Genomic DNA, 12462 nt, shown 5'->3' with positions numbered 1-12462 from the left:
ACACCAGCTAGGAAATACAAAGTGTCATCCAGTGATGGAGAGCGTTATCATCTAACGCTACAGCTGTGTCTGTAGACAGCCAGAGAGTGAGATTGAAGACGCCAAAGAGGGACCATGTTCTTGGCATGTTCCTCAGAGAGAAAACAGGGCAGATAACTGACCCCAGCAATAATCTAACATTAACTACACTATGACACAGATGGATTGACTACTGACTACACAAACTATCCATAGGGAAGTGAAATTATTCTCTAACAATCCCCTCTTATTGATCATAAGATCAATACACTATAATTTAGCACCTTAAGGGTGAGTCAAAGACCATCACGCAACACAAGAACCCAGTGAGATCAAACGTAAAATGTAATGAACAATTAAACAAATAAATGCATCAACATTGATAAAGATGGTGTTGTAAAATAAAAACACAATTAAACACAGAATCACTTGAGTCAAATAATATCATGATTAATATAATAATAATATTCACACCCCTCTTATATAGCATGTCAGCTTATCTAACATGTGACCCATGAATCCCACCTTCCAGTCAACAAGGACCGCTGGAGGCAAACCCTCAATGGGATAAAGAACCCCTGAAACACCTAAGTGTTAGAAGGGCTCACGTTGGAAATCACAGCCACATGAACCTACTTACAGGAAGCCCCCCCCTTTCTTGACGAGAGGAGGTAAAAAGACCCCTGCACTAACCATGGAGTCAGACCTACAGGAAAAACCTCAATGTCATGGAGGAAAACCCAAAGTCTAGTCTCATCCAGATGATGTCATAAGGGTGTGTAATCACTTGGTACAACATATGAATCAATAACAGTAATACATGAAGATTACATAACAATTCAATATGACGATTATAGGCAATCAGTATCAGACTAAACGTATGAAGGTAAATATGAAACCTTCAAAGTGGAATTACAGTAAACAAGACAAAGCAATCATAATAATGTAATAGTAGTAACAGTTGACAAGAGGAATGATCTTCAACCCATGTGCTGAGCGCACAGTAGAGGGCCACCACCATGGAGAGGTTACTAGCACATACGATGCATGGTGGGATGGAATCCATCTCTTTCAACTTCAATGAGTGATGAGGACTTCAAACAACAATAACAACACACATTGTAATGACCGCAAGGATATTCTAATGAGAAGAAAGTATAAATAATTTGAAACTACTCTTTTACTTTATAATTACTATGTGATTTGAACTTAAGTGTAATCAAATGATAATATAGTATATGTAGTGTATCAAATAAGTAAACTAATTTTGATAACTTTTTTACTGCTGCACTCTCCTGCCATGGCTAAATCAGAGTGTCAGAGCGGGCCTCGGTGCCATCAGCAGCTTCATTTTCACTGCACCCACTTGACAGAAATCTGGAGAATAAGCTTTTAAATCACAGACAGGCTGGCTCAACAATCATGAAACAATGGTTTCTTCAGCTTTCATTCTCATCGGGTCAATAACTGAAACTGATCAACTTGATGAAAGATAATCACGAGTGCACAAGTTATTTACAAAATGTTGGAAGCAGAATTAATCGGAACAATAAAATATTGATCTGGAATGTTATTGTAAAACTAATGAAAAAATTACACATGATTTTCATTCAATGAAGACAGAAACATCAACCTGATCATTTCAAATGATTCATGAAACAAAACTTTGAACATATTTACAAAAACATGCAAGATGATTATGTTCATTGAGGGTTAACACATTTAACCTTTAGTCTGAACCAACACACTAGACCCAATGTTAACGTTGTCCGTAGATTCAAACTGGTGTAATAATATAATAAACTGAATTATCTCTGTAGATTTGTCTGAGTCTAGACTTCTGTGTCCATCATTTCTTCCTCATTTTTTTTTACGCTGCAAGACTTTTTCCACAGTCTTGCAGCATACTGGATCCCACTCTGGAATTCTTTGTTGACCCGTTGTGCCATTTCTTTCAAGTTTTGGACCTTCTCTGTGTCTCCTTTATTTTTCAACTTCTCAATGAGGAAGTCCAAGTGGACATGAGTTGACACTGAATCAACACTCAGGGCGATCAGCTGCAGTCTTTCAACGTGCTGGTAGGCCTCCTCCAGCCACGCTTCTTTGTCTTTTTCAAGGTTTTGTATTTCTTGTTGAAGACTTTCCAAAAGGTCGTTTTTCTTTGCAGCTTCTACTTTATTTTTATCATACATGCTTTTCACGTCTGTCAGTGTTTTCTTAACCTTCCGCGTCTTTTCCACATACTTCCATTTGTCTTTCACGTGAGCCGATGCGAGACACTTCCTGCTACAAACCGTACAGCGGCCTTTCTTCATCACCTCACAGTGTTCAGGTTTCCAGGCCACCGTGCATCCGGGATAGTGACAGTTTTCCTCACAATGTTCGCAACGGACAACTCCTTCAAAGAACACCAGTCCCCACATCCTACCATCAGTAGCTTCTTTTTCTTTGTAGGCCTCATCAACTTCTATAGTGAACTCTTTATTCATCTTTATTTCTTGGTCGTGTTTCTTCAGAGCTTCTTCAGTCTGTTTGAGCACTCTCTGCTTTAGTACAGACATGTGAATTCTGTCTTGCAGGTTTTGGATGCAGGCCGTCAGTCTGATGCGTTCCTTCAGAACATCCACAGTTTCCTCCAGTTTCTGAGGAGCAGTTTTTTCCATGAAAGCAATGAGTCCCTGCATTCCACTCACCGATGTTTCGTATGCCTCTTCTAGTTTTTGCCTTTGCTGTGATCGGTCTAGATGCTGGCAGTTATTAAACAGGAAGTGAATGGGCTGTTCCTCCTCGTTTTTGGCACATTTAATCTTTGCGTCTTTAAGAGCGTCAAGGGCATTGGTAGGTTTTATCCCATGCCAGTGTGTCATGAGAGCTACGATGTTTTTCTCCAGGTCTTTTCCAAACAGAGACATCACTGAATTAAAGACGTATGACAGTCGGTCACTGAGTCGATTCTCGGTGGCCTTCATCACCAGACCCACTACATCCACTTCATCAACTCCATCCTCTGATCGAAACCAGTCAAATAATCTTTGACTGACAACGACATCATGTTCTATAGTTTTGGTGCTTCCATATCCAGGAGTATCAATGATGGTCAGAGAGTAGGGCAGAGTTTTACCCTCAAAACCAAAGATCTCGTACACGATCACATCTGTTGTCTGACTTTCTGACTGCCTTTTATTCTCCTCCTCTAGGATGTGGAACCAGACTTCATCCTCAAACTTCACTCCCATGCTGTAGTTGACCAGAAAGTTGACCAGAGTAGATTTTCCCGCTCCTGTTTCACCAACGAGTAGGATGGTTTTCTTGGGTGTGTCCACATTTCTTCTACCAAAGGTCACTCTTCTTAAATTCCCGATGGTCTCTGTCTTTGTTGTTAGCTTGTAGCAGGAAGGAGATCCTTCTTTGATCTCGTCACATTTTGAGATGATACGTCTAAATTTTGACCATGTGTAAGTATCCCTGTAGTGGAGAGAACACATCTTAAGAGTCATTATAATGGAAATCATTTTTGTCACCAGTCTCTTTTCATTGGTAACTGAACTTTAATTCACAAAATGCCACAACAGGTATAAAGTAGGTCTTATTTGTCTGGGGGCGAGTTTTTCTTCTACAACTTCTTTCTATTGAAGTATTTATGTATAATTCAAAGTACGACCTGAAGTTGAGTCTAAGATTTCAGGGTGAAGCTCCTGATCCGGTGGATCCTAAAACCATTCCTGCTCTTTTCACCTTAGTAACTAATGGGTGGATTAAGGAATCTGTAATTTGAATAACTACAGAGCTGCTTAAATGTTGCTGAATCCTTGAGAGTTTTCTACATTTCTGCATAAATATGACTCAAAACATCAGCAGATTTTAACACAAGTCCTGAAAGTAGACAAAGAGAATCCAATCAGACACATGGAACAGAAACATAATGCTTTCCTTATTCAGGAAAATGTGCCAGTATTAAATATCAGTGAGGTGCTCCTCCAGGATTCCAAGTTAATCTCAAGGTCCAATCAGAGTCCATGTGTTCAGAAGTGTCTCCATCAATGTAATGAGACTCAGGTGTGGTTCAGTTCCTGGTTTAGTTTCAATAAATCAGGGATTTGTCTCAGTCTGATCTTCACAACACGTTTGTGGACAAAGGAGCTTTCTGAGGAGCTCAGAGAAAGAGTTGTTGTTGCTCATCAGGCTGGAAAAGGTTCCAGAACCATCTCTAAAGAGTTTGGAACCCACAAATAATCCACAGTCAGACAGATTGAAGACGACTGTTCCCCTCCACAGATGACAGATGAGACCAAAGTAGAATAGTTTGGTTTAAATGAGATGAAACAACACTGCATCATTCCAGCATCAGAACCTCATCCCTCCATCAAACATGGGGGTGCTAATGTCCTGGTTTGGGCCTGTTCTGCTGCATCTGGACCAGGACGGCTTGTCATCATTGATGGACCAATGAATTCTGAATTCTACCAGTGAACTCTAAAAGAAAATATCAGGACATCTGTCCATGAGCTGAATGTGAAGAGAAAGTGGGTCATGCAGCAAGACAACGAGCCCAAGAACACAAGTGGTTCTACAAAAGAACGGTTAAAGAAGAACAAGATGAATGTTTAGGAACGGCCAAGTCAAAGTCCTGACCTTAATCCAATAGAAATGTTGTGGAAGGACCTGAAGCAAGCAGTTGATGTGAGGAAACCCACCAACATCTCAGAACTGAAGTGGTTCTGTTCTGAGGAATGGGCTAAAATTCCTCCAAGCTGCTGTAGACCACTGATCAGCAGTTACCAGAAACATTTAGTTACAAGGAGGTCACAGCAGATACTGGAAACAAGGAGGCACTGATATGTAATATTGGCTCATTTTCCTGTATAAACAAATACCAAATATCACTTGTTGACTGGATTCTCTTTGTCTACTTTCAGGACATCCGTTGATGTTTTGAGTCGTTTTTTTATGCATAAATGTAGAAAATGGTGAAGTGTCCAGATACTTTTAATTAGCACTGTATATTCAGTTAATAGTCAGACTTTTAAAGTACGTATGTTAACTGCCAGATAAATCTAGACAGCTCTACCCAAGTTATTTATCTGACCCTAAATGACCTTTTTAAGTGTTTTGTGGCCTTTTTACTTTAAGTTCACAATCAGGGATAAAAGATTTCAAACTATAGATGTGGCAATGTGTTAAGTTTTTAATGACAGTAGGAGACCTCTCTAAGAGACTCAACTCTCAAATTAGAAAACAATTAAAAAGGAAAAGAAGTTTCAGAAAAAAAGAGAAAGAGCAGCAGAGCAGCTTGGTTGACCGTGACCAAGTCTAGTGTCTCATTTTTACCTCTTCAAATGCACTTATCTGAGTAATTTTATTTTATTATTTTTTTTAATACGTCATTTTAATGTTACTCACGTTGCCATGGCGATTGTGGAGGATTGATGGAGGAGCAAGTGAATCAGGTCTGTGGACAAAAGACAACAGACAACAGCTTCTATCAAATACAACACTGATACCTGATCAATGATTTACATCACATACTGTTCACATGTTGTTGGACTAAACTAGAGGTTAGTTGTGCAACAAAACTCTTACCTTTTTAATCTTAAAGTGAAGTTAGTCCTGTATTAAGAGTTATACTCTCTCCCATTTGCTCAAGTTGCTCTTGTCTGCGTCGCTCCTGGAATGGCAGCAGAGAGGAAGTCGTGTGGTTTCACTGAAGCAATCACTCACTTCCAAAGATTACAGTAGCATACGATTATTTAAGAAAATAAAAATCTCACTTAGGCTTAAAATCTAATTTTGAAGGATCAAACCATGAAGAAGAGAACACCCTTTGCAATTCGACAATGATTTAACATTTATTTTAAACCTTATTCATTTTTCTTATTAGAGTGCACAGCTTAAAACAGAAATACATGAATCCACATCATCTGAATAACAAACTTGTATCAAAGTTGTGTTTAGGGTTAGGGTTGATTAATATGATTTAAAAAAAATAAAAAAAATAAAAAAACATGTTACAGACTTACTTTATCACAGAAATATCATACAGGTGTTTCTGCAGATGTTTGAGAGCAGCAGAGGTCAGATTCCCCCGGTCCTGTGGGAGTCGTTCTAGTGTCTAGTCAAACTCATATCATGAGTGTGAAATGTTGTTTCAGAAATAAGGCACTAAGAAAAGGAGAACTAGATTTAAGAAGTCAACAGTAGGAACTAGATGCAGTTGGTGGTTTATTGCACGAGCAATTCAACAATCACAAATGCAATGTAAGCAACCAGTACATGTGACTGACAGAGAGGAAGATGCCATCAGGTGGTTGATCCAGTTCTTGTTCTGTCGACTGGAGAAGGAAGAAGACAATAAACTGCAAATGCCATCTATTTCATACTTCTCCTTTTCTTGGTTCTTTATTTCTGATTGTTTTATAAATTCACATTCACATTTCACCTGACGATTGAAGTGAACCGGCCCAGAGCATTCAAAGAATATTAATCTCATCTCAGCGGCCTCAGCACTTGTAGTTGTCAGCATCTGCTATCTTGATCTCTGGTTGTTTAATCCCCCCTCCTCGTTATCATCTAACCACATTTATCCAATGCGAATGAGACTTGAACTGCAACTAACAACAGTCATTTCTGCAGCTATTTTATACGTTGTCTGCGGAGGAATACTTTGAATGAAAGTCAGGTGGGTTGGAAGCAACGAAATTTGGTGGACTTGTATGCATTTACTGTGGTGGTTTGTGAGATATAAACATGTAGTGGTTGTAGCACCCCCTACAGCTCGTACATTAAAACCAAAAACATTAATGTTACATGAATGTAACATGAGGCGGCACAGTGGCGAGGTGGTTAGCACTGATGCCTCACAGCGAGAAGGTCCCGGGTTCTAATCCATCATGGCCGACTGGTTCCTTTCTGTGCAGAGTTTGCATGTTCTCCCTGTGTCTGCGTGGGTTCTCTCCAGGTTCTCCAGCTTCCTCCCAACGTCCAAAGACATGCTGGTTAGGTTCATTGGTGATTCTAAATTGGACGTAGGTGTGAGTGTCTTTCTGTGTTAGCCCTGTGATAGACTGGAGACCTGTCCAGGGTGTACCCTGCCTCTTGCCCAATGACAGCTGGGATAGACTCCAGCAGACCCCGCGACTCTTAACAGGAATAAGCAGTTACAGAAGATGAATGAATGAATGAATGAATAAAATGTAACATTACAGATGTTGTTTTTGGTTCCTGAATATATCAATTTGTGTGTAAATGAGAGGCATTAACTTATAGCACTTTGTAGAAGACGGTTAATAAAGTTCACTACACTGACTCGTATTGGTTCGCGGGACAAAGCTGCCTCCTCCAATATGGCGTCGACGTTGATGTATCACAACAACGAGCCAACCCGCTCAATGAGGCGTCTATGTAAATATGTCTATGGACCAATGAGCTGACAGTGGGAATCCCACTCGGCTCACTGGTTGAGGTACTGTTGATTGCGAAGAAGATACCAGAAGACAACAAAGCAACAACTTTTCCTCACACTTTCTGTTTGCCCTTTTCTTATTGCACTATTACAAGAGGAATGTTCTGCTTTCTATGGTTTTATATTTATTTATAGAGTTTTAAATTAAGCAGGACAGGTTTCTGTTAATTTTGTTATGTGGTATTCAAAATAAATTGTTGACTAATAATTTCTTTTGCATGTCTTCATATCACTCAAAAATATGCATCTAATTCAATTCAGGTTCAAGTCAAATAGTTCAAAAATCGTTTCACACACAGACAAATAGGGGCTAAAAAAATTCACCATGCCGGGATGGGTGAAGGCAATCGAGTAGGTTGGCCCTGCCAATGAGGTGTCCCTTATTGATTTTTCAGGGAGTTGGCAATCCTAACAATTCACTGCAGCCACCAGCGACACATCAAATATACATAACAGATGTAAATATAATTAATTTTACTCACCAGTACTATTTAGAGTTCTCCTCAGAGCCTGTCAACCAAGGGTAGCGCTGATTGCTGACCTGAAAGTTTCCCCGGCTGGGTCAGGCTAGCTAGCTCCAGGGTTGGGCGGCCTTTCCTCACAATATCCAGCTTTTGCTTCAAAGTCCGCCGTGAAAATGTCTTTTTAAGAAGATCTGCAACCAAATGGATAGCCTCTCCTCCTTCCTCCATGGTGGCTTCAACAAATAGCTATCAAAACGTTAACGTTGTGCAGCTAGCAACAGATGAACATGAACCGCTAGCTTAGCTTAAGCGGAGCAGCTCTCTGACCGTCCAATCAGAGGACGGTAAAACGCTGATGCTACCATAGGCCACAGAGAAGGACTAAGAATACCAACTAGAAATGTGATTGGTTAAAGGAACAGCGTCATTACAATGTGTTTCAGTTTTAATTGTGAAGGCCCAGCAACATGATGATGAAATATGATTGGATAAAAGCTCTAATGCTAAGCTACACTGACAGAAGCACCACAGCTGAGAGACAGACAAGACATAACATGAATAGAATAAACTTTTGGGAATAATTTAATAAGATTAATGGGAAAAATTTTATAATGTAAACCAGTGATTTTAATAAAGTTTATTCCAGCAGAGAAGGCCCTGATGAACCACCACTGTGCAGATGATACTGTCTTGTATGTCAGTGGCTTTTATCCATTAAACTTTTAACCACTTTCTTATGTTCTTCTGGTGGTGAGTTTAGGTTTTAAATATGAACATCTACGACTAGGGTCTGTTAACAACCAGACACTCACAAACAGTTGGAGGAATCTATCTGTGGAGGTTCTCCAGGTCACGGTGACTATTTTCTTTCTCCCTGTCAGCATTTAACCCTTGTATTGTCTTCGCGTTTACTACGCACCTTTTGTCCTCCCGGGTCAATTTGACCCGGGCTGTTTTGACTGCTTATAAAACATGATGTATAAATTTTTCTAAAAGAAATTTTGTTTCACCTTTTAATTGAACTTGTTTCCAACACATTAACATAAATTTTATATTTAGTTTTGTAGTTTATGGTACGATACACCTAATTTACAAAAAAGTACAACTCGTTTTTGAGTAAAAAAAAAGCTGAAATTCTGAATTATTTTCACTATGCTTATGATTAAAGGCATATGTGTTGATCCATTATCACAGGCTGGTATATGTCAATGTTCAGGCAGGATATTGTTTTGAAACCTTTTTGATTTTTTTAATGGCAGCAAATAGTCACACCTTTTGTCCTCCCGGGTCAATTTGACCCGGGCTTTTTCAATTGGTTTCAATGTAAATGTGTAAAATTGCTAGCTGGGGAACTAGCTAAGGTAAGGAAGGCCGCATGTAGGCCTCGATTTGTTTGTTACGCGATTTGTTTGTTACGTGTTTTCGGCCCGCAGCAACGGGACGAATCACGGTAGATTTGCTTGTTTGTTACGTGGTTCAGTCCGCATCAACGGGGCGAATCACGGTAGATTTGTTTGTTTGGCTCGTGGTTCAGTCCGCATCAACGGGGCGAATCACGGTAGATTTGTTTGTTTGGCTCGTGGTTCAGTCCGCATCAACGGGGCGAATCATGGTAGATTTGCTTGTTTGTTACGTGGTTATTAGTTACTATATTAGCTGTTGATAGACATCGAATGGTGAGGGAAACAGGGTTGTGCAGTGGCGGTGTGGAGGGGGGTGACTCCAGGACGCTGGAAGTCACTGTTAAGCCTTCTCGAGGTGTCGTGGGCCTAACTTAACGAAACATCGGTGAAGGGAGGTGCCCACTCGAAAACCCCAATGACATGCTGCATACTGCTGTTGTCTTCTTGTTACGTGGTAGCTATGGTTAGCTGCTGAGCGGGCCATACAAGCCAGCAGCGTTTAGTTAGTTTATGTCTTACAATGTCTGAACTATGCTGCTCAATGGGCTTACAAGCCAGCAGCTGTTACTTAGTTTATGTAGATTATAGGTTAATTGTCATATTATATGACCATAGGTTTGGTAGGGTCTCTTAGCTGAACAGGGCCTCTAAATGTGTTTTGCCTGGGATTTTGGCACAAGGGATTATAACATCTTATCCCGTGTATTACTGAATGTAAAATTATTACACCATTCTGTGTTACATATTTTTTGGCCTACTTCATGACAAGTCATCACCACACATTTTAAACTTCTTTTAGACGTGTTTTATGAAAATAAACCTAATATAGAAGATATTATTAGTTATTTGGCATAACTACTGATTTGTATATGTAAACCATTAGTCAGGATACCCTAAGGTCAACATTTACTGATGCACTTGTTTTCATAAATAAGAGAGTAAAGAAATATAATTTGCAAAGTTCAGCATTTATTTTAAAAACTCTTTCTTTGACCTTCTTTATAAAATAATAAACACAGAAATACAGTGCAATTATAGTGTATTTATAATCTCAGTTTGTTGTTTATAGTTATCTTGTCTAGAATTGGAGAAAGACAAATCACAGGTGTGAAATTAACATGTTCACAAATGTTTAGCTTTGACATTTTGTGTTGTCTAGAGGTTGAATGGACATCAGAGACTGGAAATATTACACTGCATGTGTGTGTATGTGTATACGTGTGTGTACGTGTATATGTGTGTGATTTTGGTTTTGTGGGGGGTGTGTGTGTGTGTGTGTGTGTGGATGTGTGTGTGTGTGGGTGTGTGTGTGTGTTTATATATGTGTGTAGGGGTTTGTGTGTACGTGTATGCGTGTGTGTGTGTTTTTGTGTGTGTATGTGTGTATGTGTGTATGTGCGGGGGTGGGGGTGTGACAGGGGGGTTGTGGGGGTGTGGGGGTGGCTGTGTGGATGGGTGGGTGTGTGTGGGTGGTTGTATATGTTTGTGTGTGTGTTAATTGTGCTGAAAACCACAATAGTGTGGCCCATTGCACCATTAAATATGACCGGGTCAAATTGACCCGGGAAGACAACCAGTGTTATAAATTTTGATAAAACACACATAATTTAACAAATATAGTCATAATTAATTGGAGCTATAAAGACCATAGCAGGGGACCATCCATGTAATTTTCAGGCAATTATATGGAAGAAAACCAAAGTTATGACAGTTTACATTTTGAAATCGGGTCAAATTGACCCGAAGACAATATGAGGGTTAAATGAATTTCCATCACAAGATAGTACAAAGAAATTCCTACGTGTTCTTGAAACAGCAGCACCGTCTTGGAAAAGACGTCTGTATGAAGCTCATAGATCTAAACTCCAAGTCAGAGTCAAGCTTCAGCTTCCTGTCCAGTAGAGGCTCCAACAATGAGTCAATTTTAGTTTTAAACTACTTTAACTGGCGCTCAGGTGACATGTATAATTGCTGTTACCACATTAAGCCCCACCCCCAAACAATCTGATTGGCCCGGCAGATCTTTGCTGGAGCTGATTTTGCTATTCGGCCGAAGCTGATTTTCAAACCTTGTTATCCAGACGACATAATTTCCCCTCAGGATGTAGTCAGAGCAGAGGACAAGGCGACCACGTTGACACGCTCCATTGTCCTCCTTGTGAAACGTCAACTCTCTTTTTGTTTTTGTGCTTTAAGTGACTCACCAGTGAGACGTACACATCCGTCACATGCTGCAAAGTCAGCGGCGTGATGAGAGAAAGCTGTAGCATTCTTTGATGTTACAAAAATGTACATATATATGTCTGACTCCTAACGTGGATCAATCCTGAATCATTTGTAATTTAATCCGATCACTTAACTGGTCTCCTAATAGACTAGTTAAAGAACCCACAGCAACATTTACTCTTTTGGTGAGGCACTTGTGATTTACTTGAGTATTTTCATTTTATTCAACTTCTTTTTTCTCAACTTAGACTTTTACATTCAAAATATCTGAAAACTTGTTCTTACAGATGAATCCTGTAAACAAAGGAAGTTGAAACAATTCATCAATTCAGTATTATGACTTCCTACAAGGATCAGTTTAGTCCACCTGCTATTGTCTTTAAAGACACAGAGACATGTTGCTCCCAGAGCACAGTCAGAAAGAGAGAGGGGTGGACACTTTTCTATGTGAAGAATATACGGCGCTCAAAGTGAAATTACTCATAACTGATTATGCGAGTAAGGTCAGGTGACTTAAAAGTGTGTGACAAGAGTATCAGTGTACTGCAGTTACCCGTCACCCGGGCATTGTGGATGAGCCTTTGTATGTTAACTTGGGTTTATGCTCACTAGAGAAGGTAATGACCTTTTTAAGCGTTTTGTGGCCTTTTTACTTTAAGTCCACAATCAGACTGTGTTGTAAATGAAAGGGCAAACCATAATATCTTGTTGCAGAACACTTGCATGAAGACATACCTTTAAGTTCACAGAGTATCTTTACATCACCTCACCTTTCAACCTTTGTTCTAAGCTGTAAAGGTAAGGCAGACAACTGCTGGGGGCCCAGGTCAGGAGAAGGCCCCCGAGGGATAGAAAATTTCAAACTATAGAAGTGGCAATGTGTTAAGTTTTC

General features: G+C 39.8%; 1 protein-coding gene across 1 annotated transcript; it reads right to left on the bottom strand.

Annotated features, from left to right (window-relative positions):
• Positions 1-390: 390 nt before the first annotated feature.
• LOC311508122 (uncharacterized protein) lies at positions 391-5463 on the bottom strand. Its single transcript, XM_084572779.1, has 2 exons — positions 5419-5463; positions 391-3483 (listed from the first exon to the last, which is right to left on the bottom strand). The coding sequence occupies exons 1-2, from the start codon at positions 5424-5426 to the stop codon at positions 1851-1853; spliced, it is 1641 nt and encodes a 546-aa protein (XP_084428905.1). The 5' UTR covers positions 5427-5463; the 3' UTR covers positions 391-1850.
• Between the last annotated feature and the right edge of the window lie 6999 nt (positions 5464-12462).

Source organism: Chelon labrosus, assembly GCF_963514085.1.
Source record: "Chelon labrosus genome assembly, chromosome: 22".
Lineage (NCBI taxonomy): Eukaryota > Metazoa > Chordata > Actinopteri > Mugiliformes > Mugilidae > Chelon > Chelon labrosus.
Note: the sequence above shows the minus strand (reverse complement) of the source record. Positions and strands in the feature narration are given on the sequence as shown.